The sequence below is a fragment of the Pocillopora verrucosa genome, chromosome 7 (assembly GCF_036669915.1).
Source record: "Pocillopora verrucosa isolate sample1 chromosome 7, ASM3666991v2, whole genome shotgun sequence".
NCBI classification, from domain to species: domain Eukaryota; kingdom Metazoa; phylum Cnidaria; class Anthozoa; order Scleractinia; family Pocilloporidae; genus Pocillopora; species Pocillopora verrucosa.
In genome coordinates, this window is record NC_089318.1 from 1205653 (window position 1) to 1230165 (window position 24513).

Here is a 24513-nt window from a genome sequence, read left to right on the forward strand (position 1 = left end):
ATCTCTGCAGCTGATGAGAGACAACAAGATTTAGATTTTCACAGTTTTTTACATTTTCACTGATGTGCTACAAACCTAATACACATACTAATTTTAGGTGATTCTTACTATTTTAAATAAAATTTTTTTTAGGCATTTTTTACAATTCCTTTTCAATCAAATTTTATTACATTTTTTTCTATTTAAACAATTTTTTCCATTTCTGGTCATTACAATGTTTCTCTTGACCACCTCAGTGGACACAACAAGATTGCCACAACTTAAATTAGAATCTCAAACACTTTTGTTTGATGAATTTCACTTCCAATTTCAAACCGGATACTTGACATCCTGATCAGACCACCTTCTATTTATATCAGAGTCATGTCCATTTTCCTTTAAAAACCAAAAAAATCCATAATTTCTATAAAATGACCTTGCTCAGGTTGTCAAAACATGATCTAAAACCTAAAGACAACATTCCTTTAAGGATTTTTCTCACCCAGACAATCATATCACACCAATCATGTTTTTGCCACTAAGTTCAAACCATTCACTATAAAAAGTCTGGTAACTAAGAGAAAGCATTCACTTTTCACAATTCTCCCCTCTGGCTGCTACACATTTGCCTGTAAATTGGTTACAAGAATTTGGTGTTCAGTCAAGGCAATATCTTGTACCTGATGAGTTTGAGTATTCTCATTACCTGTTTGCTGAATAACAAATGGATATTATAGGGATAAGTAACATGTTGATCACTTCTGGAGTTAAGGGGTTAATGGTGGCCAATATACATGTCCACTCAGTTTGATAATACCAAATTACCTTGTAGTGACTGGGAGGCACAAGTTTGAAATCAGTTTGAGGTCTGAATTTCTTTACATTTCTTTTCCACAACTGCTTAATAGCAGTCTACTTGTGTGGATTATTTTTTTGCATAATTTATAATACCTTTGCGGCTGCACATCTAACTGACATGCTTCTGTCTGTCAAAGCTCCTTTTACAGCTTTGTAAATATCTCTGTGTAAGGCTGCTCCATTACTACCTAGACCACTTAAAACTCGCTGCAGACTCAGCATGATTTCACAGCGTCCTTGAGACTGCAAGATAAATCATGCAAAATAAACCATTTACTGACAGATAATTAAATATTCTCTGTCTTGTAAATAAAGAGCAAGTGAATTAAACTTTAAAAAAATTTCCAGCAAGATCTATTTCAGAGGAATGTCATGAACTCTTATCAAGTAGAAACATGATTACTTATATCAAATAGTTGATTGTATATTGCTACAATGAAATGAATAAATCAAAGCCTTAGATACCTCAGCGTTTTTCATTGCTTTGATTAGAGTCTGCACAGTCTCCTGATAAGATCCACCAGCCTGAGAAAATACAAGATGAATGAAAATCGCCCGTGATTGATACCTTTTTCAGTAAATATAATTCCTCCAAGTTTAATATTTAAACATTTTGAGACAATTGCAAAGTTGTGATAAATTCAGATTACCATTCGTCCTAGTTTCTCATAAATGGCACCAATGCATGTTACTGCAGACCTGACAACACAATCAAAAACATTTCATTCAATATAGACATTATTACAAGAACATGACAAACCTTTCCCACATACAGGCACAGATGAAACTTATTTTTTTAAGGATTGCATTGCTCAAGACCAAAGTAGCACTAATCCTGTGATAACTAAGTTTGTACAAAACCTATGCGTTACTATGGCACTTAAACCAAAACTGAAGCTAATCCTGCTATAAACAACCTAGCCACACAAATACTTGATCTAAAACATTCATATAAAAAACAATTATCACAGGGTAACCAGAGGTTAAAAAATAAACCCTGTTCCTTGCATCAGTATGCATTGTCTCCATACTGCTCTCTAATCAGTTCCTAACTCAGGTACTTCCCAGGATAATTTGTCTACTAATCAAGACCTTCTTGAATTTTGTAATAATTTCTTTATTTTTGTTACCTTAATGTTTTTGATTCAGGGGTGAGTATTAGGAGAAATAAGATGCCTCATACTCTTAAGGGTTAAGGTTTAAGCTTACAGTTTTATTGGAAGGTAAGACTGTGAATCATCCTTGTACTTGATGGTATCACTGCACTTGTTGACTGTTTCATACAATGTTGTGGTGTTACCAATACTGTACAACAGTGCAAAGCATCTAGAGAGCAGCTGTCTTGTTGGAGGTCCAAGGACTATAGTCAAGTGCTTTGAGAGTTGTTCCTCAAGCTTCTGTTGACAATTTTTTACCTCTGTCTATAAAAACCAACACCCACAATCAGAATTAAGATAATGATTACTGCTTTGAGCATGAAATATCATTATTTGTGTGAGGCATTAATTGGTTTAGGGTGGTCCTGAAAATTACTCTTATCGGCTAAGGTGACTGATGACACCTGCTCAGGTGATAGAAATGTCAGGTAATTTAGTGTTAACAACTGAGTTGAAAACATAAATTACCCACCGTTAAGAGATTAAAGGTTGATGTTTCGAGCATTAGCCCTTTGTTAGCCCTTTGTCAATCACTCTGATGAAGGGCTAATGCTTGAAATATTAGCCTTTAAACTCTAAATAGAGACTAATTTACATTTTCAACTCAGTTGTTAACACTAAATTGCCTGTTATACTCTCCCACCCATGCAGCACCACAGTTTCTTTAGGAACTTACTCCCTTTATAGAAATGTCAGTCAGTCCTACTGATAAGAGTCCTTTTCAGGACTAGGAAAAGGTGGAAGGATAAGTTTCTAAAGAAACTGTGGTGCTGCGTTAATGATTAGGCCTACTGCAAGGTAATTTGGTTTTAATCAAATGAGTTGTTGATGAAAATTGGCCTCCGTAAAGACATTCTATAGCTTATGTTTCTGGTGTTACCCCTTCATCAGGGCAAATTGTGGCAACCCTATCAACATTTACTTCACAATGAAAACAACTGGAATTTAATAGTTTTTATTGTCAATAAAGCACTGGTTCAGTAAATGGCATGAGTAACTGGATTTATGTTGAATCTCCTTATGCTAGCCAATTCATGTTATCAACTTAGTTGATAACACCAAAATGATCTTTTCAGCTGTCACTCCTGGGTTCCAACCATTTGCTGCATGACTGTTTTGTTAATAATGACAAAATCTAATCCACAAATGAGGTTCGATGTTTTGTTTTCATTATAAAGAAAATCATAGTAAATCAACGTAAGGTTGTCACAGCTTTTCCAGTAGGTTACATTTTCCCAACTTCACTAACAAATCAGTGAGAATTATGCGAGCAGAGAAACTAGCCAAAAACATGTATCAGACTGTGATTTAAAAGTAAAAAAAAATAATAGTGGTTCTAAAAAGGTTTTATAATCTAACATGAAATCGTTATTATCTACCACGATCATCTCATGGTCTTTTGCAAACGAATTACTGGTACTGATCGCGCTTGATAGTGGCAACTAGCCCCTATTTCTAAAACAAAAACGATCAGTAGACGTTGCATCGGTAATTTTGCTTAGAAATACCATGGTAAAGATTGGGAGGGCTTCATATTTCACATGCGTGTTCACGACACAGATTTACTAAATAATAAGACAATAAAAACAGCTGAATTTGATAAGTGCTTCTTGCTGCCTCACCTTCTTGACAGTTGTAATGTTATCTTCCAGATTCCTGAGCCATTCGTAGATAAATATGGCTTTTGATTTGGTGGCGTTCGGCCATAGTCCTCTTCATCATAAGTCAATGTCGGTGTGTCGAAATCCATGTTGTCAGCCCGCCAATTCAACAGAACTTTCCATTTACTGCAAGCTCTTAAGAGGTTTGTCGTCGTCCTACATTTTGGTTACAAATAGCGACAGTTTACATGAATGAGGTATCAGCTCACAAGGGACTACATACGCTGCTTACTTGTGGGCTCAAAATATCAGCGAAGAAAAAAAAAAAGGGAACGGGATGGGTGGAGGGGTGGGGCGGAGGACGGTCTAGGCAACTGTCCACCGGAATGTAGGATTTCGTTTACAATAAAAGCTAATTAGTTACACTCACGAGTCGCGACAGGAAGTACTTCTTGATAAATGAAAATTTTAGGCTGTTTTGGTGTTGCTCTTTACCTGATTCGTTGTGGTAGTCGAGTTCTTGGATGCACAATGAAGAGCAGCAGAGCATGAAGGAATTCGTGTTCTAGCAACACAACAAACAAACAGTTGTTTACATACAAGGCCAAACTGAGCGTGGTAAACAGCACGCGCTATGAACATGGATATGTTAGTCTTAAGACTTGTCAGCAAAGTTCGTCTTGGCTGAGTCTATACTCGCAGTGTATTTAATAGGATTGACAATTTCACTTATCGATCTGACGATAATTTGTCTGCCAAATGTCTGAAGAAACCACTGATCAGCCAGCCCTGCAAAGGGATCAAACAACCCACGATTTTGTGACGGGATTGAAGGAAAGAGAGGAACTGAAAGCGAAACTTCACGAAAGGGAGAAAGAATGTAATTCGCTAAAGGGAACAGTTTATGACATGAGCAAGAAAATGGAGGAATTGGAGAAAACAAGTGAGCATAAATATCTGAAGAAACCCTCGATTAACACGATAAATATTTGTTTTTAACGATCTACAGTAAAGCAAGTGATAATTACAGTTGTCTTTGTTTGATAGGTTTGAAGAATTCGTCAGTAATTGTAAGAATGCAAGAGCAGGTGTTTGACCGATCAAACAATTCCTTCCGCGCGCACAACCGTTGAAATTACGAATTGTTTACATTTAAACTACCTCATAATTATGCACATTTAAACACGCCCTAACTTCTAAGGATTACTTGAAGAATTCTTCTCCCTTAAGACGCTGCTTAGCTACAGATATATAACAAATTTATTGATTTCTTTTTGTTGTTGTTTTTTTCTTTAAAGTTGGCTGAAAAGACTAAGGTAAGTCTTACCCTGATATCTTTTTTTTAAAATTATTTTCAAAATAATCAGATTTACATTTTACAATAATGTACATCTAGAATTAATTGGAAGTAAGCAGACCCCTCAATTCTTCATAGGAGTTTTACAAATTGAAAGTGATCCAAGCAAGAGACTACTGTTTTCTGCTATTGGCTTGTTATCATGTATTTTGATGAATTGAATCAACAGTCAACAGTGATATAGTTAAAATTCTCTGTTCACAAATTTGTAGGAAACCAAAAAACGACGTCAATCAGAGGCAAAAAAACCTAAAAGACCAGCACAAAGAAAAAGAGACAAAGGAACCAAAGGCGCGGAAGAGAAAACACCTGATGGAAACAATAAAGAGAATATAGACAACCCATTTGATGACCCAGAGAAGTTATACCAGGTAAAACTCTAGACTAAGAAAAACTATGCTGGGTTCAAAATCTACTTGAAAATTAAGAAATTGGGTCATTTTTAACAAACTCAAGAGCACATATTGCAATACCACTGGAAGGCTAATTGAGACTGGCTGGTAAATGTTATTGGAATATTACTGCAAGATGAACTAGACAACCACTGACTTGTTCAACCTTTCCAAGAGACAAGAACTTAAGGTCATGAAAAGCTAAGCAAGTAAATGTTACTGGGGCATGCCTCTGAAAAAAATAAAAACATGCAACCTGTACATGTATCTTGTCAAAAAATGTGAATTAGCACTAATTGATTTAAGAGCAAATATCTAGTGCATTTTGGCTGAGACCTGTTCCCACATCATTTTGCATTGCTATAAACACTTAGCTTCATTGACAAACCAAAACTGCATGAATATTGAGTAAAAAAAATTATGCAGCCACTTGATTGGGGAAGCATGCAAAGCTTCCTTCTCATTGATTGGTGAGATTTCCCCTTTTTAGAATTTTGCAAATGAGGTAGTGATTTGAATTAGGTGTCTGCCACATTGCTTGAAAATATCTGTCTCTAAAGTTAATCTCTTGCTTGCATTTTGCAGGAAATTGCCAGCAGATATCCTGATGTTCCTTTAAGTACAGTTCTTATTGCTGAGAAAAAGTTTGTGGAGGCAGATCTTGACAGGAATGGGGTTAGGAAAAATTTTAAAGTTATGTTGAATTGTTCATTCTATAAAAATTTAGAGGATCAAATCAATCAAAGGAAAAAAACATGGGTTTTTTCAAATATATTTTCTTTCCATTGAGACACAAATAAGGATGAAGCCACAGTCAAGGGTTGGGTTGGAAAACACATATTAAACAAGAGGGCTTATAAGTGGGCTTTTATACTCTTAACTTGATTTATCTACATGAATACTGAATGTAGTTAATATGCACATGTTGGATAAATTATGTAATTTTGGTTTTGATTTGTTATCATTTTTTCTCAGACCATAGACAGTGATGAACTAGAAAAGATGTTGGATTTAATAGCTCAGCAGGGGAACTCTATGATGTACACAAAGGCAGATATAAGGGAAAAGATATTTAAGAAGATAGATGTGGACAATACAAATTCCATAGACTTCTTTGAATGTATAGGGGTAAGTTGAAATCTGATTTCCTTCTCTCTTGACTTATAAAGGAGAGAGGTTTTTAGTAAAGAAATGCCAGTTGCTGTTTTAGTTCTGAGTTAATAAGCAGTATTAAGGGTACAATTAAGTTAATTAAGTTAAATAGGCACTGCCTCAGTGTATGATTGGAGAGGTATTTTAGGAAAGTGTTCCCCTAAGCTGTATGTTACATATACATACTGATTCAAACATAGTAAAATCATCAAATGGGTCTCTCCTCTTTGCAGCGTGTTCCCAAAAGAAATAATTGAGCTTAAGGTCTTCTCCTGAAATTCAGTACAGCTCTAGCAGAGCAACAGGATATTAGGTCAGGGGAAAAAAGGAGAATCAAGCAGTGCTCGAATCAAGCAGTGCTCGAATCAAGCAGTGCTCGAATCAAGCAGAATGATAGGTAAAAGAAAATTTTAGACCTCAGTAGAAAAATCCTGTGACCTGTTGAATTTTCGAGAATTCCAAGGAATTTTAGGGAATAGTAAGAGGTACCACAAGTCTTTGTGTTTGGGTCTTGGTTTTCAGGTCTTCATTTTTGGGTGTTAGGTGTTAGGTCTTAGCTTTCGGGGGTCTTCATTTTTGCTACCAGCAAGAACTTTCAATAAAACCTAGTTTTCCTCTTCTTGTCATCCTCAGATTTTAGAGATGGTACGACTAAACAAAAGCACTGATCTGCCAACTGCCTTACAACAGAACAAGAGTGCTGTTTGTGCCATTCAATAGCAAAAGAGTGATCATGTAAAAAGTGGATGCAAACTGAAGACTTTGAGAATTTAAGGATTTTGTCATTGTTGTTTAGTAATATATTCAATGATAATTTACAGTAGCAAGTAAAATTTTGGAGAGAAACCTTTAAGAAGAATGTGTGTTGGTTAATAGTGGCAATTGCTGCTTTATAGTGCCTTGAGGAGAGTTACAGCTATACCATGTATGTCAGTAATCTCAAGATATTCATTACAGAAAATTAATTCAAAGGTGGCAAGTTCTCATTAGAATTACTAATACTCAACTAATGACAATGTTAAAAAAAACATTTATTTAGTATCCTGTGATAATGAAAACATATAATTATTTGTGTATAATTTATTCTCATCCAGCATAATAGCCCCCACATATTGGTTGTTTTTTAATGCTGATAATATTGATGAAGGTGATGATGTTAATAGTAATAATTGTGATAATAACAATTATGATATGCTGGCAACATTAATTATGATACTTATTTTGATATGTAGTTAGAATTCCTGCCTCATCTTTTGTGGTTTCCAGAGAGCTGGAGGCACTGGGGTAAATTATGAACCATGAATTTATTGATATTTTCAAATGACAAATTTTAAAATCTGTTTGATATATGTCTTTATTTGGAGTCTCAACTCAAGTCAATTAAAAGAGTGTAAATGGCTGTAAAAACGTTTCAAAGGAATCCTGAAGTGGAAGAAATTTGCCCTCTAAATATACTCAGCTATTTTGTTAAACTTTCAAGATTTTAGATTTGAATTTGATTGTGGCAAGATTTCTCATCAATAACTAGATTCAATGGGGTTTAAATTGATATGCCTTGAATGTTGCAAGAACTGCGACATACTTTAGAATCAGATATACATTCTATCAATTAATATTATGAAATTTGGATGACTTAAAGATTAATTTGACTATCTCAAGTTATGGAGTATAAATTATTGTGCCTTCTATTTAATTATGCAACCTCACTCACAAAGGCTGTGAGCTGACCAGACCTAACTGTTTTTACTTCCAACTATGGAAAATTTAAGTCATGTTTACATGTACCGTGTCAGTTGCTGTTTTTAAATTATATTTTAATAAAGTTAACATATTTACATCTATGTATGTAACTTTCTGATTGTGTCAGGTACGCCGTGTTCAGTTAACCGTCAAATCTCTCAGCTGATCCTTCGCCCCGCTCAAATAAGTTTGTTAAGATAAATCAGTATTTTTATACGAAGTATCCATCCATAACAAAGCTGCATCTCCAGAAGTGCTTTCTGAAACATAGTGGGAAAGGCCATTAATCAAACTGTTCTAAACGGTTAGTTTTCTAGCTACGCTATTGTGTTTTTAACTTCTCCGTTTATTTGTTGAATAAGAATTTGTTAAGCTTTATTTGTGGGATTTTTCAGTCAATACATTAATGTGAATTTTAAGATCAATTCCCAGCACCTCAGAAATCCAAGAGGAGTGAACCAACCTCGTACTCACATATCATGCACTGTGGGTTGAAACATGTAGAAGAGATAATCCTTGGAGTTTGATTCAAGCTTAATTAATGTAAAATTAAAAAGTTGAAAATGTCAGGGCTTGAACCGTCTGTTAACCCTTAATTGCGTTCACTCGATCTGTTATCAATTATTGTCAAGTCATGACAATTCAACATGTGTAACCCTAGTTAGAAAACAGCTTTTTCTAGTTCAGAGTCAGTTGTAATCTGCTGTGACACAAAATTTGTAGTAATCGCAGTTTTTCACACTTTCTCTCTTGTTCTTTCCTAAGGAAATAACTGGGAATAATTCTTGTAAGGTCTAAAGAATGGTAAACCAGCTGAGTGTGCTTCTGACCAAGAGGCTTCCAAACTTGTTCGTGGGCACCATGACAAGAAAAATGACGCAAAGAACTGTTCTTTGCTCATCAACTCTAAGAGCTCTGTCAATGTTCCCTCGCAATATAAATGCAGCTAACACGAAGTGCCTCTCTGGGACAACAAACAAGTTTACTCTATTAGGTGAAAGCGTTACGTTACAATGTGTTCGGTTCTGCAATTTTTCATCAGTTTCCACTGCCTTTCCACTCAAAGAGGAAACTATAGCTCACAAAACTGTCCAAGAACTTCTTGACATATTTGCAGCATCAAAAGATTCATTAGAAAAAGAGGAATGTATTGAGTTGTTGCGCAAGATTGCAAGAGCTGTTTGGCATGACGATAATCAGAGGCTAGAACTGCAGAAGATCAGGGCAGCATCCGCAGAAGGTTGCAGTATGTTTCGACGATTGTTAAACCATATTGCTGATAGTGTAGAAGAATCAAATTTAGATGATAAACTGGTGTCTACAATTCTCTGGTCTCTTGAAAGAATTGGAGAGACCAATCATCGTCTGTACAGGAGGTTTGATAAAGGAAAGATTGTTCTTTTAAAGGTGCGCTAACTCTGGTCACTTTTGACACAGCATTACTGTTTCTAAGAGTGGTTTTTAATCCCCTTGGTTAACATCTCTTCAATATTTGTAAAGGTTGCACAGTGCAGATGTGCATCTTTACTCCATTTCCCAGATCAGAAAGTAATTCTCCCTTCAATGAGTTCTACGGTTCCTTGTGAATTTGTTACAAGAATATGTAGTTCATGCTGGCAATATCCTCTTGCTGATGAGTATGTATATTATCATTACCTGCTTGTTAGATAATGTATTAAAATTGTAGGGAGAAGAAGCATGTCTATGAATTTTGGGATCTGTATCACAGTATGTACATCATAAAAATCTGAGTTTGTTATGTGCAATCTTTGTCAAACTTCTCCACCTTTAACCATTCCCTTTTGTATCAAGTGTTCTTTCTACTTGGAAAGGTCATCCAAATAAATAAACTTCAACATGTCACACGTATCAATTTGTTTTATTTCTACCTCACATACTCTTATAAAAAACAAATGCAATTTCAAAAAGCCAGTTTTTATATTCATAATTTACAGATGTTCAAGTGCATCAGCAGGAGTATTGGTTGGTGGTTCATTTGTGTCTCCTTCACCTTCCTTTGTGTCTGAAATCATATCCTTCCCATTTTTAATTCATAAGAAAAATATATTATTAATAATCTCCATAAGTCCCTGAGGTAAAGAACAATCCATAATTTCTTGCCATTTTCTTGATTGTATCTGGCATTGGTGTTTGGTATGTCTTGCAATATGTTCCAGGACCAGGTGTTTTCTATTTTGAGAAAAAGAAAGAAAACAATATGGACAACAATAAATGCCAGTATTCTGGGTATTTCTTTTGTGTACAAGTCATATACATCCTTAGATCTTGAGCTTTTCCCTGTTTTTTGTACCTCCAAAGTGACTACACCCTTGAACCTTTCAATTCAGAGTGCATTGTGCGAAAAACTTGGCTACCACATTCCCCCAGAAACAAGAAAATAAATAGCACAAAATCGACTGTTCTTGTCTTCAACCTGAGAAAAATCACACAAGCTATAACTCATAAAATTCCAGGGATTTTCATGGGTTTTTAATACATTCTTAAAAGAAATTTAAAATTACATTTAAACCCAACACATTCAAGAGTATGAAGTATCAATGTTACTACTAATGGTCTTTCAGTAGTATAATGGTGAGCCAAAAGAAAAGCAATTCATGCCCTTACATTGATTTTCCTGACACTAAATTCTGATATGATTTTGGGGATTTTGATCCATAAAAGCTAGCACTACAACTCAATTAAGAACTCTCAGGGATTTCTGGCTCACTGAGTTAGAGCTGTATGCCACTGCCATAGAACTCTTTCTAAACTTATCTGTTTGCCATTACATACCAGCACATGAGGTTGGACAAATCTTGGAGTTTTTGACTTGAATGGAGAAGTAACATTTGGTCCTTTTGGTAAAATTGGGTCCTTGGAGAGTTTGTACTCTCCAGGAGGGGGACCTTCTCTCTGCGGAGACAAAAAATAGACACAAAAAAATTATGCCATTAATATCAATAATCACAAAAGGTCTAGTAGCCTGTGAAGCAAAAAGGAAAGATATATGGAACTGACAGAGCACTGTGATATAAATCTACCAAAATCTACACACTGTGCCATTGTTAATTCCTCAACCCCTACGAGTGACTATAAGTATCTAATTTCTCATTACAGTATCCCTGGTGAATAAAACATTGAATTCCCTGGTTTCTCAATACAAACACAGTATTTTTTTTAAGGAATCACTCACTGGTTTAAAGTAGATGGTTGGGAATCTGCGCTCTTGAGACTTGAAAGCTGGATGCCTATTAAAAAGAATGTCATGTCAAGATGGTAAATATGCAGTAATGAGAAAGTCTTGACTATGTTTGTGCAGGTAGTTATTTCCCTGTATATTTTCAATGACAAGATTTACATTGCATGACCAATGAATGTGGATTTATTCTTTCCATCTTAAACTGATTTACTTACTTCGAAGGTAACTTAGGCACATACTTGTACCCAGTGTAATATGTGTTTGGGCTGATTTGACTCTTCACAAACTCCTGCAAAGTGAAATGAAAGTTAATCAATGTAGTAAGCATGAATTCAAACTACTTTTCAAAATGTTTAAAAACCAATCAAAAATTTGAACCCCAGCCAAGATCTACAGAATACCTTGTCCATGTATCCCACTAGTGCTGTTGGAGTATGATATCTGTCGCAAGACTTAAAACTGTATGTCACATGTTGTTTATTCAGCTCATCAATGGATGTTCCATGTTTGTACAGTCCTGGCATTAATTTGTCACCTTTGCGTGATGGGTCAGCATTTCTTTTTCTTCCTGCATTCTTAAATCCATATGTAGTTCTCACAGGTTTTCCATGCATTTCCTTAACAAAATCTTTCAGTTCATAACTTCCAGGAACAGGTGTGTCCTGAAACCATAACATAGAATATAAGTCTTCAGAGGAAACAGGAACAGACACTATTCCATTGTTTAAATGGCTTAATATGTGTCTCGTTGTTGTTCACAGCAACACATTAAAAAAGAAAAGAAAAAGAAAATATGTAGCAGACTCCATTGAAGTCGATCACCACCACCCTACCCTCCCCTCCCCAATTTTATATGCCTGGGTGGAGAGGCACTGAGGTATCTTGCCTAAAAACACAACACAGCAACCTTGCTGGGCCTTAAATCAGGGCTTCTCAACCCATTTTCAAGTGTGTCTGAACATATTGCCATGACTACTGAATGATTAACAATTATTCAGTAACTATGAAATTAAGAACTGATCATTTTTGTAGATTGATTTTGATTAGCAATTTGATTTTCTCATCAATATATTACATTGATTACCTCCCCAAATACACCATTCAGGTTGTCAATAGTCCAGTCATGTCAAGTTTTGCCAATTTTACCTCCCTTGAATAATTACATTCTGTGCTCTCCTATAGCAACACGTCAGATATCGGCAGACTCAAATACATCTCATCATTTTACTACCAACTTAACACCACATAGTGATTGGCGTTTGCGAAAGTAAGCTGGCTTTGAGGGTATATTCAAAATAGCTTTGTATGCTATGTATTAAGAAATAAAACCAGTGTTAGTTTTATAAATTATGGCTTCAATTATCGCGTGTTTGCTCAAACTATCAAATGAATTATTCAGAACTTCAACTCACCTTTAATGTGGATCGCCACCACTCTTCTCTCTCCGACACCGGGTCTTCATAGTACGGGCTCTTACTTCTTCTTCCAGACTATAAACATTAAAGAATTGCTTAACATATCGCTCATCAGTTTGGTGTAATTGAAATGTAAACAAATTATACAGAAGAGCTCTCATTTCCGGATCAAAGACGTTTACAGCAACCGGTGACCATGGAAAACGATAAAATAATTCGGCTTGACTTAATTTATAGCTGTTGAGAAGCTTGAAGACTTACTAGAATTCTTATGGGTGATCGAGGTTGCAAAGGATAGCCAGTGGGGCCAGATTTTGGCTCTTGCAAAAGCATCCCATTCGCTGCGTTCGCCATTTTGTGGAATTCTAGCGTGCTAGCATGTTTCCAAGGTTACCTCCTTCGAGTGGCTCCCAGGTTCTCCAGGGCACGGTTGACCTCGTCTGAACTTTCATTTCGATACAGGAAGGATTCCCAACTTTCTTGTTTTTCCAAATAAATTCAATTTCACGAAAGATTGCTGGATTGATTATGAGTCAGAGATCTCCGTGTTTCCGTGAAGTAGCTTTAGCACCTGTGATCACTCAACGAAAATTGAGTTCCAAAATGACATATTTCGATACTTCGAACTCAACCATTGCAGCTCTTCTCTTCTTTCTCCATTTTCGATCCATTCGTAAAATTTAAATGCGAGATTGAAATACATATTGGTTCATATTTCAGCTGTTTCCTTTCGCGACTAAATTAATTATGTGCCTTCGGTATGACGGTTAAAAAGTAAAATGCACGACGATTCTCCGAGTTTCATTCCAAATTTAATCTCAATTTCTTTATTCCATTAATTTACAAACACAATTTTTCGAGGGACCGTGTTTTATTGAGGCAGAGAATTCGAAAAAGTTAAAGGAACCTGAAATCTTCGCTAAAAAATAGTTTTCGTGTGAAGAAACGGAAACGATTTGTTGTAGCGTGATCGATGTTTCCTACCTCTTGTTTACTGAGACCAGTAACAGTGGAAAGTGATATACAGTTTCGCAACATCCTGTTTAATTTGTTTTACATTTACAATATCTACTAGAGCAGGTAAGTCTTGAAACACGTTGACCCAAATATGGGAAGCTTTTTATTTCGTTCCCATCGCCCGGGTTGATCACGCTTCATAGCAATGTATGTCTTTGTTCGGCAACTAGCTTTTCTACAGTAATTCTGATTTCCACTGAAATTAAATATTCACTCTTTTTGTCGAATTTATTTTATCGTTGCAGACAACAGGGAATAATGGAAGAACAGCCAAATTGTTGAACAATTGGAGTATCTCTCGTCATCTGACTCAAATAATTAAATTCTCTCTGCTAAAGACAACGAAACAAAAAGGGCTATGGAAACCATTGGCTAAATCTTCACAATTACAATGGTATTTTGTGGTTTTGGCTCTAATTGAGATAACTTGTGATCAATTATTTATTGTTTGTACTTGCATACGCTGAGGAAGTATTCATTTTAGAAAGGAAGAAAGCAAACGGGTAAGTTTCGATACTTAAAAACTTTTTGGTAAATATTTCAATTGTATCAGTGTCTTGGAGACAGCTGGAAATCTTTGATAACTTCGCCCTTTCGGTATATTTAACCTAGAGCTCACTATATCTTACGGAAAATAGTCCTGCTAAATTTTTAAGGAACGACTGGGGGAAAAGAAGATAGAAATAGTTTAGGCTCATTGCAAACTCTTCACTATGTAAGGTCTTCATGAATTGACGTAAACTCTGGAGTTCATGATTCCTCAAGCTCTTGTATCAAATTTTTCCCAACCATATTTAAACAGAAGAGAGAGAGGGATTTTTTTTCTAACAAAATGCGGTAATTAAAAATTTAAAGAAAATTCTTGTCGAAATTTTTCAGAGTTTGATGACGATAGTTTAGAAAAGGGTGCTATTCAAATATATTTAGCACTGATTTTCTTGATCAACAAACGAATCTTTAATGACACAACAACCAGGATTCAACAAAGACAAAATCTGATTATGATACAATGATCATTTAATAATGAGAAAAAAACTTCAGTCTAAGAACCATGATACCAGAGAATTCGTCGATTTTGATGTATCGGTCTGTAACAACCTCATACACAACCGAATTTCTAAGGCTCGTTTTTATTAAACGCAGGTGACAGATTTGTCCAGCATCATGGGATGCCTGTTTGTTGTTGTTTTGGTGGCAATTTTCAACAACGCGTTTGCTGACCAAGGTAAGATCTCTACTTCCTCACATTTATGATCCGAAATCAAACAACTAAAACCAGTGAGAATTTCCCTTGCAACACAAGTAAGTAAGTAAGTCACAACAATTCTTGTCTCGCATTCATTTTAAATCAAACTAAGAGCAACTGATTCCTTGACCTGATCTGAGTAAGAGCCCATGAAGTATACCATCGAGACAATCTGCACATTGGGACGTCAATTTTTTTTGTTTTTGTCGCTTGAATTTAGCAGCCCTGGGTGAAAATGCAGAGATGACGAAGAGATGTAATTCAAGATCAGTTTAAAATGATCTAAACTCTAAAACGTTTCTATCGATCTCTGATGTTTTTTTTACTAGGAGGACGCCGGTGGGGATACGAAGAAACAGGTATGATTCAAATTATGCTTCGTTATGCCCAGTTGTCGTCCTTTTTCTCCATTAACTTTCAATCGCTGAGTGATGAGACAACACACAGAAATCAATACATTCGCAAAAACTTCTAGATGCCAGTTTGAGTCTCATAGCTTAGTCCTTCGTTGCCCATCAACACATTCATTGTCTTCTTTCAAAACTTTCTCTAGAGTTCGGTCCGGCAGACTGGGGTCTAGCGGTGCCGTCATGCAGTGGTCAGTTCCAGTCTCCCATCGACATAGTTACTAGTTTGTCTCAGACAAACTCTTCTTATGGTGGCCTAGTGCCGATCTTTGATAATGAGGATGGAACAGTGAGTGGTGTCTTGTCCAACAATGGCCACGCCCCTACAGTTACTCTGGATAAAACCCAAGGCGGTGTAACCCTCACGGCAGGTCCTCTTGGTCAAAACACCTTTCGTCTGGAACAGTTTCAGTTTCATTTTGGATGCGAAAGCAATCTTGGCTCTGAACATACCGTGGATGGAAACTCTTTTGCATCAGAGGTATCTAACATGAATTAATGCTAAAGCTGCTCGAATTAAGGACCCACATGAAAAAATTACAATAAGTAAGCAAAGGAATGAATCTTGTAAGACTTCCTTCAAAAGAACGATTGTTAAGCTAGAGGAGAAAAAAGGGTTTTTTTTCCTTGAGACTTATACACTCTCGCGAAGGCTGTCCAGCATACAATCAAAATGATAGTCCACTAATGTGAATTTCTATTGACGTTAGTTCTTTCCAACTGAAGAACGATACTGTTGGGGAAATTTTTCACTTTTGTTTTCGTTTCGTCACTTACTTGTTATCGTATACTTTTTTGCTCTTCGGTATTTTGTTAATTACACTCTTTTGTTACGTGCTGTATGTAAATTTAGTAATTTAGTGATATAGTTTGTTGTCTCGCCCCTTTCTTTTTACCAGAGTTTTTTGTGCCTAACCGTGAAATAGTGTTGGTAGAAGTAGATTTTTCCCTTTCTCGGTTTTCCCAATCACCAACCCTAGGTATCTTCAGCATTTGGTGAGCAGCTTCATTTTCATCGTTTTGCAATGGTTTTTAGGTAGTTTGTCTGGTAGTAATTGCTATTTTTTGCGCTTCGTAGGAATTTACTTTTTTCTGACACATTATAGTAAAACATTTGCTGAGGCCTCGTTTTGTTGTTTTCGTCGAATTGGCCCTTGCCTGTTCAGACACAGAGTTTACGAATGAGATACTCTAGTGCTTTTTACTTGCGTTTCCTCTGGCAGATGCACTTGGTGTTTTATAATGACATCTATGGAAATTTGAAGGACGCCGTCTCCAAGCCCGATGGGTTGGTGGTTATCGGAGTGTTTCTGCAGGTAGTTTTTGTGTTGTGTTTTTCTTAACCATACTTATTAATTTGTTTAACTTTTGACCCTTTGAGGCTTTGGTGGATAAATTGACAGGTTACGGAATTCATATTGCATATCGTCATTACTTTTACTAGCGGAGACGCTTCCAACAGATTCGTCTCCACCCAGAAGTTAACCGATTACCTTTTCGTTCTTACTTTTTTTCGAAGGTGAACGGAGGATTCAACAAATGGATGGAGGAAATTGCTCTGGCCTCAACCAATGTCGTAACTCCCAATGGTAATTAAACATACACTTGTGTCATTTGCGATTACGCCCTTACTTCTAGTGAGACTGGTACGAATTTCAGCTTGTTGCGTTTTTTGAAGGTGACAGCTACAGTCTTGATGGCGGTATACCGCTGACACAGCTTGTTCCAGACTTGATGTCAAAAAGCGCTCCTTACTACACGTACAAAGGTTCCCTTACCACCCCTCCCTGCTACGAATCCGTGCAATGGATCGTAATGAAGAACCCAATACCGATCACCGAATCCCAGGTTAGTAGCGGAGCTCGCAGTGCTTAGAGTGCGCACAGCGTAGCGCCGTAGGTAAGAGAATATAGTTACCGCTCAAGCCGAGAAAATTTGATGTTGATGCCACTGCTCAGACGGATTGTATACAAAGAGGTGTAAAAACCACGCATTTATTTTCCGATTTTTAGCATATTAATACAATCTAACAATTTCTTTTCAGCTGGAATTACTGCGATCGTTATCCACGATTAGCGACGACCCTCTGTGCAACAACTTCAGGCCCGTGAAACCGCTGAATGGCCGCAAGATTTTCACGTGGCCTGGAAAGGAAAAGCTGTCTGGCCTGCTGAATTTCCCCTTTTACCATTGACGATCCAATAGTGTCACTAAGACATAACGAGGTCTACATGATTATCAGTAGAAAGCCGGGTCACAATTTGAACTCGTTTCCCTTTTAGCAAATATCTATCTTAATTAAATGGTAGTTCACCGAAGGTTACAAAAAAAGTCAGAAAAGTTAATAAAAAGCGGGCTTTCACCATAATACTAAGCTGAAACGACCGTGTAACCTTTTGGGCTTTATATGAATCATTTGCCATTACTTTTTGTGATCTTTATATCATCTTTGCGTTATATTGGTAAACATCACACTAAGAGTCCTAAATTACCAAGCCTATCCTCGGCGTTTCTTAATGGTTTTTTCTCTGGAATTGGCAGGAAAATATTCTCGGTATCCTGGGTTCACCAGTGGATTCTGGTGAGTCGTAAGGAGGTGTATTGAGTTTGTACGAGAGGGAGTCGACGCTTTTAAACGCTGTCTCGCTCTCTTTTGCGATTATCAGAGAGTTACTATACCATAAGGTTGTACGTGTGTTATTTTGGGGACTAAATGCGACCTCGATTAAAGTGTTACACACTGAGTAAGGCCTATACTCTCTGATGATTTTGATTCTAACACGGAGATCATTATTTGCTACTGATTCCTCTGATTAAGGTCGTTCTGCATGTGAGTTGGGTATGTTGACCGTGGCTTTTTTTTTCGAACCCATGTATTTGCTCTTAATTTAGTCCATTTTCAGTTACAAACCTTCATAAGATCATATTATCTGACGGCTTGCTGACATTTTCATGGCTGCTGGAAAATTTTCACCACTACCAAAGTTGGTGCTGTTTTCCATTTGATACAAGAAAATGATATAACCAATTTTTATAAGGTTTTTCCCTAGGTTGGTTTGTGCCGCGTCAGGTGCACTCCGAGATTTTTTCAGAACCTCGCCCACTTCTAGCCTGAAAGTTGATAAAAATGCTCAACCTGATAATTCACATTTCCTTCGGCCTACGATCTTGAGATCTAAGCAAACGTTCTGCTAACAAGTTTGTCAAAGATTGGCCAAATTCTACGCTGGGGTTTACGGAGCTGCAAACTTATTGTGTTGCGTATCTTTTTCTAGTTAGATAAAGCTTCTGAAACAGTGTAGCCAGATTGACGTCTGTAGACATCTGAATACTTTTTAAGATGTGAAGCAGTCTTATTTGCTGTCTGTTTTATTAATTTTCATCCCCACAGTCCTTCTTGCCGTTATAATAGCTCCAGAATTGTGTACATTGTCAATTGTTTTCAGTTTTTGTTTTCTATAATATGCTGATGCGATACTCTGGCTATGCTTGCAAAGATGAAGATCAAATTGATAGAAAAAAAAGAACCACCTCTATGTATTTTATAAGCTTCTGTTGTCCTCGTAATTTACAACAAACGCAATTGAATCAGCTGGCCTTTAACATTTACACAGATTTTCCATCAAAGATATTCACAAAAAACCAATCAGGGTGGAGGCATTTATCTCGGTATGGGATAAGATACAAGAACGAGTGTCAATAAAAATTTCCCGCAGATCAGCCAATCAGAATAGGCGTGTTGAAAAAAGTAATTTTGAGTGAACGAGTAATAGCCATTGACTTATTTCGCGCCGCGTTTGGATCTGTTCGAAGTGTTTGTCTGGTAAGTGTAAGTGAAAATTTATGTGCAACCTTTTTTTCAGTTTCAAGGCCGACTTTTTCATAATTTACTGGCGCTACCAACTTTCGTACAGTCTTGACAACCAACCACAGAGAAAAAGAAACATTAAGATGGATACTCTTAGCGGTCACATCTACATAGATGTGTTTCTTACTGAGATAACAAGTGCAGTTTTCCAGGATTAGCTGAAACATTTCTTTTTAACAGTGTGTTAGAAAATATTTTAAAAAATTCATAAAAAAGGTTAATGTTTCGGAACTCTCAGATATGCCAGTATTGCATTTTCATCAATTGGTTCTACATATTTTTTTTCATTCAAATTTTATCGATGACCTTCACTGGCTTAGAGAATCAAGGAATCATCAATATCATCACTATCACCAGATCATATTGGACTTAGCAGCTTTGTACAAAATTCAAAGTATTTTGGTATACATGGTTATATAATGACGTGAATGACAACAATGAAATTCTGTTGCCATCAGCGATAACTGAGTTTTTGGTGTAAAATCTTTCCTGCAAGATTTTTCCTGTGGAATTCGATTGGTTAGCGGTCGCCAGTGTCGCTCTCTAGAAAGGAAAATTATTTTCCAGTTTTCTGTTAGTCATGAAAATCTTCCCTGAGCTCAAGCTGAGCAAAGGTACACAATTCAATGGTTTGATTTTATTTCACATTGCATAATAGAACTAAGTTAATAACGCCAGTTCCAGATGAGTCATACAGTAAAATCAAAACTTGCTTTCTTACAATAAAAAAACGCTTCCTTTGGTAACGATTTTAAAATTAAGTGAGAAAAAATAATAGAGAGACAAGACGGAAAATGTGTGATATTTGCCACTACCAAAACATTGCCATCCACGAATTTACGTAGGTAGGTAAATCTCTGGTCAAACATGCAAAATAAATTCACGAGAAATGTCGAGCATCTCATTTTCTGAGAATAAATATTTACCCTGCAGAGCTTTTTCACCTGCAAACTTGAAGACTAACTTTACAAGTGCTGTAAATTCCTACCCAACACATCTGTCTAACCAATGTTGCAGTCTTTTCACCAACCGTACTAAAATACTCCAATTTGCTCCCTGCGTTATGAGATTAAGGCCTCGAATATTAATTAAAGAAATTCAATGTGAGAAAAAAGTACATGCTGTAGACGTACTTTTGCTTCACTATTTTCATTTTATGCTCATTCTGAAGTGAAAACCATCACTTTTTGATCAGTTTAAGGTGAAATATTTTCTTTAATTCCTGTCGGGACGATCGTTCCAATGAAAAAAAAACAAACAAACAAACATTGAATTGCATTTTGCTGCTTCTCTTCACTCCTCCGTGTTTTATCAATCCAGTTCACCAATCTCGGGTAAATCTCGAGAAGCTAAGGTTAACGTTACCGGGATGGTTGAGGGATGCAAAGCCGATTGAAGGTATATCTTTGAGAATGTTTTACTTACTTATTGATTTGTTCCTATTTACAGACGCAAAACACAATGTTCCAAATTGTTATATTATCTGTTCTCGTGGGTTCAGCCCTGACCGCACAAGGTATGATACTCATATGGGCTTAGGATTGTTTAACAACTATTTGCTAGCATTAGAGAATTGCAGAAATTAAATCTATCTTTTGAATAAATTAAATTACACTTGTACAAAACTTATGCTTTGGTGTTTAGTTTTTCTTTCTACGAGTGGAAGCTAAAAATGTTCGGGATAACTAAACTTTAACTTGTGCGCGTAAATACTCAAAAGACAGAAACAATAATTTATTTTTCCTTTCTTTTCTACTGCCCAGGGACCAAGTGGAAATATGGTGAAACAGGTATTATGAGTTGCTTCTTTTAAAAGACGTCCTTGGAGTTTTTTACTGACTTGATATATAGATATATGTGGATATGTTATTAATAATAAATTTCGAATACTCAACTGAACTGTAATGTTAAGAATTGAACTTGAAATTCGCAAAACGTATTAATGGCAATTATCTTTTCATCTAAACATAAAGTGATCACGAGTCTTTGCAAACATGTATTTAATTTTATACGCAGACAAAGTCCATAAAATATATGGTCCGAAAGACTGGGGAAAGGTTTCAAAGTATTGTGACGGGAGCGCCCAGTCCCCCATAAATATTGAAACCCGCTCGGTGGAAAATGAGGGAAGTCTGAAGAGGCTCCGGTTTTTAGCTGAGAATCGGTATGGAAGAGTCAGCGGTGTTCTAGAGAACAATGGTCATGCTCCTACCCTAGCAATAGATAAACCGAGGGGTACTTCAACACTCACCGGAGGTCCCCTGGGGAACAGCGTGTATAAGCTTCAGCAGTTGCACATTCATTTTGGTTGTGAGAACAACAAAGGATCTGAACACACTGTCAACGGAAAGGCATTCTCAGGAGAGGTAATAGAACACAATTAGTGATTAGAGCATTATCTGGAGGGGCAATAAGGAGATGATCGAATTTATGTAGCGAGCCTGTATAAAAAAGGTTGCCCTTGCGAACGATATCTACAAAGCAAGAATCATTGTCAGAAACGAAACGAGAACATTTCTGTCCATATCCGAACGAGATCACAATTTTGGTGTGAGTTGCCGAGTGCTCAGTTTTCCTGAAAGTATAAGTAAAATTTTAAAGTTGAACATCTTTGTTGTTTAAGTTCGAGGTAAATGGTAAAACATGCTTTTCCTTTTCAGCTTCATTTGGTGCACTATAACACGAAGTATGGAGATTTTAAAACTGCTGTGGACAAACGAGACGGACTAGCTGTGATTGGTGTCTTTTTACAGGTAAAAAAGATGTTATCATTTTGTTTCAAGTCAACCTAACGCTGATGAATGGTGAGGAAAGTCGGCAAAAATCAACGGTGAAAACAAAAGTGCTGCAATTTATGTTTCAATTTTTCTTATTAAGCTCTACTTTTGTTTTGTGTTCACACACGCTGACTAAATAAATCGATGGGATTTCTTTATTGGTCCGTCTACTCAAAAAGGTACTCACCAGATTTTCATATCGTTCTCCACGTAGTGTTTTACTTAGTGTGACAAAAAGGGCTTAAAAAGAGGGAGGGGGGTGGGGTCATGGGCACCCCAGGATCCCCAGCTACGCCCTTGGTCTGGTTTTCTAACGAGTCAACGGGTCAACAAGTCGTATTTAACAACGATGGGCCGGTCTTCGGGAATCAAATTTATTTTGGTTTCTCAGCAATCATCCACTGAACACCAATTTCTGTGAATGGTGTTGTTCTTTATTTTAACAAGTGCACCTTACCATTCTTTAACTTGTATAATAAAACGATAGTAAGGTCTGACCGGAAGATATGAATACTACATCGTATACATTTTAAAACTTTCAAGATTCGATTTCACTCTGTTATTATAGTTACTCAACTTGATTTCCGCTTCACTTTCGAGTTCGGTTTTCAATTCTCCCGAGTAGAGTCACTTCAGGGGAGGAGCATAAGCTCATTTCCCGAACAGCAGCTGGTTACCGTACCAGCAGGTCTTACAGATATTTCGATTCAGTTTTGACGCAGCGACGGTTTTTTGTTTTGAATCTAAGGGAGATGATGAGGATGACTCAAGTTACTCGTTAAAAATTATAAGTGGAGCAACGCGATACATAAGGAAGGCTGGTAAGGCACGGATAAAGTAACTTCCCATGAAGAACTAGAATCCTTTACACTCTAACATCAGTATTAATATTCTCCATACTCAACTCAATTCATTTTATATGTTAATGACAGGGAGAATTTGTCTAATAATCATAGGCGAACATTTCCTTTATTCAACATTTTACCATAATCTGATAATTACTGTGTCAGACATAAAATTATGAACAGATGATAACGTATTTCACTGATGTTTCATTCACGATTTCCTATGTTCTCGAAGTCAAACAGAAGAAGATATTTCCGTACTAGGGTTTGTATGAATACCAAATATTACCGTCTTGTATACAGGGAATGAGATTATATTGTTTCTGTGGCAGGTTCGAAAAAGCCTATCAGAGCAATATATTTAAACAACTTGGTTCCTCATCTGAGAGATTTGTCGGAGTTCTACTCATACAAGGGCTCCCTTACCACCCCTCCCTGCTACCAATCAGTGAAATGGATTGTGCTGAAGCGTCCAATTCGTGCCAGCGAATATGTGGTATGAAGATTTTTACTTCCAAATCATGATTAATGCAAAATACCTCTGCCATTTCATCGGGTGTCATAGCAATTTCTTCCTGGACTAAGAATATCTTTGTGTTTTTTTAAGAAATGGAACCATATGGTACTATCTTCACAGCCACAAACCGCTTAAGAATGTTCTAAGACTGTTTCAATGTTTCAATGGTGACCTGTACAGAAATTTTTTTTTTCAGTTGCGCGCTTTCAGGAGCCTCCTGAATGACGAAGAACAGCCTATGTGCGACAACTTCAGACCCACCCTGCCGCTAAACAGCCGCTCCGTGTCTCAATCTGATGATGATGATAGGCTGTTCAACTAAACAACCACATCGAAAATTGTCATTTTTACCATGCTAAAACATGTGTCAATCTGAGGAATTAGAATAAAATGAGTAACCACATAACTCTGTGTCTATTTTTTGTTCTTGATGTGAGTTATTGCCAAACCTTTTAAGATTAAGAAGCAATACACCGGCCACGACCGGGGAGCTCCCCCCCCCCCCCGACCAAACCTAACGAAAGACCCATTAACGGCTGTGAGTATATGAAAGTCATATATTTGAACTGCGGATAAAGACCCATAGTCTGAAAGACCTGACTCTCGAGGAAGAGGGTTAAAAAGGGAAAAGTTAGCAGTTATAGCCAGCGGTGCTAAAGCTTATCCAAACTCTCTCCACCAAAAGTGTCTGTGAGTTTTGTCCCCCCCCCCCCCCCCGCTCGGCATTTCGTTCGTGAGGTTTCGCACACCGTAAAAGGGTTTTCAGGGTTGTCCCTAAAGAATACTTATTTCAAGAAAGAGGTATATGTGAACTCAGCGGTGAGAATAAAAAGAGCTGAGTTGCAAAGGAAGGTAAGAAAGTTGCCACTGGTGTGAACAAAAGGATATGGTTTTGCAATTTCTTAACAGAGAAACAAGCGAAGGTGATCAAGTTTATAGCAAAACGCTTCGCTCGTTTCTGTCCGTCGTCATTACCATTGAGATGT

At 36.8% G+C, this 24513-nt stretch overlaps 5 protein-coding genes and 1 long non-coding RNA gene across 6 annotated transcripts in view; 4 read left to right on the forward strand and 2 right to left on the reverse strand.

Annotated features, from left to right (window-relative positions):
• LOC131774543 (uncharacterized) overlaps positions 1-8335 on the forward strand; it is a 31048-nt gene extending 22713 nt beyond the window's left edge. Inside the window, exons 2-6 of the mRNA XM_059090596.2 lie at positions 4894-4911; positions 5165-5323; positions 5930-6019; positions 6320-6472; positions 7130-8335. Of these exons, the coding sequence (XP_058946579.1) occupies positions 4894-4911; positions 5165-5323; positions 5930-6019; positions 6320-6472; positions 7130-7216 (507 nt within the window). The 3' untranslated portion in view covers positions 7217-8335. The remainder of the gene's footprint in view (positions 1-4893; positions 4912-5164; positions 5324-5929; positions 6020-6319; positions 6473-7129) is intronic.
• On the reverse strand, positions 937-3815 carry LOC136282728 (uncharacterized). Its single transcript, XR_010718390.1, has 5 exons — positions 3617-3815; positions 2047-2258; positions 1488-1536; positions 1303-1362; positions 937-1080 (listed from the first exon to the last, which is right to left on the reverse strand). It is a non-coding gene; the product is annotated as an uncharacterized lncRNA (long non-coding RNA).
• Positions 8336-8409: 74 nt separating the features above from the next.
• LOC136282725 (uncharacterized) lies at positions 8410-10099 on the forward strand. The gene is made up of 2 exons (XM_066170494.1): positions 8410-8540; positions 9002-10099. Exon 2 carries the CDS (start codon positions 9038-9040, stop codon positions 9650-9652), a length of 615 nt encoding a protein of 204 aa, XP_066026591.1. The 5' UTR covers positions 8410-8540; positions 9002-9037; the 3' UTR covers positions 9653-10099.
• A 19-nt stretch (positions 10100-10118) lies between these two features.
• LOC136276748 (protein STPG4-like) lies at positions 10119-13215 on the reverse strand. Its single transcript, XM_066170489.1, has 7 exons — positions 13112-13215; positions 12848-12925; positions 11837-12097; positions 11651-11724; positions 11430-11484; positions 11030-11149; positions 10119-10426 (listed from the first exon to the last, which is right to left on the reverse strand). The coding sequence occupies exons 1-7, from the start codon at positions 13202-13204 to the stop codon at positions 10307-10309; spliced, it is 801 nt and encodes a 266-aa protein (XP_066026586.1). The 5' UTR covers positions 13205-13215; the 3' UTR covers positions 10119-10306.
• A 741-nt stretch (positions 13216-13956) lies between these two features.
• LOC131775102 (carbonic anhydrase 2) lies at positions 13957-18256 on the forward strand. Its single transcript, XM_059091194.2, has 9 exons — positions 13957-14014; positions 14113-14370; positions 15011-15092; positions 15443-15472; positions 15667-16001; positions 16744-16836; positions 17040-17109; positions 17199-17368; positions 17565-18256. Exons 3-9 carry the CDS (start codon positions 15032-15034, stop codon positions 17712-17714), a joined length of 909 nt encoding a protein of 302 aa, XP_058947177.2. The 5' UTR covers positions 13957-14014; positions 14113-14370; positions 15011-15031; the 3' UTR covers positions 17715-18256.
• A 1053-nt stretch (positions 18257-19309) lies between these two features.
• LOC131774576 (carbonic anhydrase 2) lies at positions 19310-23905 on the forward strand. The gene is made up of 8 exons (XM_059090628.2): positions 19310-19343; positions 20838-20904; positions 21152-21178; positions 21405-21754; positions 22049-22141; positions 22914-22986; positions 23343-23506; positions 23724-23905. The coding sequence occupies exons 2-8, from the start codon at positions 20850-20852 to the stop codon at positions 23847-23849; spliced, it is 888 nt and encodes a 295-aa protein (XP_058946611.1). The 5' UTR covers positions 19310-19343; positions 20838-20849; the 3' UTR covers positions 23850-23905.
• The last annotated feature ends 608 nt before the right edge of the window (positions 23906-24513 follow it).

Bases quoted from the DNA above. Each gene is read 5' to 3' on its own strand.
- LOC136282725 (XM_066170494.1), top strand. From the start codon at position 9,038: ATGGTAAACCAGCTGAGTGTGCTTCTGACCAAGAGGCTTCCAAACTTG.
- LOC136276748 (XM_066170489.1), bottom strand. From the start codon at position 13,204: ATGGCGAACGCAGCGAATGGGATGCTTTTGCAAGAGCCAAAATCTGGC. The intron at 11,725-11,836 runs GTATTCTGTAGA...TTCACTTTGCAG, and splicing joins TAGTGGGATACATGGACAAG to GAGTTTGTGAAGAGTCAAAT. The intron at 11,485-11,650 runs GTAAGTAAATCA...TCTTTTTAATAG, and splicing joins GTGCCTAAGTTACCTTCGAA to GCATCCAGCTTTCAAGTCTC.
- LOC131775102 (XM_059091194.2), top strand. From the start codon at position 15,032: ATGGGATGCCTGTTTGTTGTTGTTTTGGTGGCAATTTTCAACAACGCG. The intron at 15,473-15,666 runs GTATGATTCAAA...AACTTTCTCTAG, and splicing joins GTGGGGATACGAAGAAACAG to AGTTCGGTCCGGCAGACTGG. The intron at 17,369-17,564 runs GTTAGTAGCGGA...ATTTCTTTTCAG, and splicing joins TACCGATCACCGAATCCCAG to CTGGAATTACTGCGATCGTT.
- LOC131774576 (XM_059090628.2), top strand. From the start codon at position 20,850: ATGTTCCAAATTGTTATATTATCTGTTCTCGTGGGTTCAGCCCTGACC. The intron at 22,987-23,342 runs GTAAGGCACGGA...TTTCTGTGGCAG, and splicing joins GCGATACATAAGGAAGGCTG to GTTCGAAAAAGCCTATCAGA. The intron at 23,507-23,723 runs GTATGAAGATTT...TTTTTTTTTCAG, and splicing joins TTCGTGCCAGCGAATATGTG to TTGCGCGCTTTCAGGAGCCT.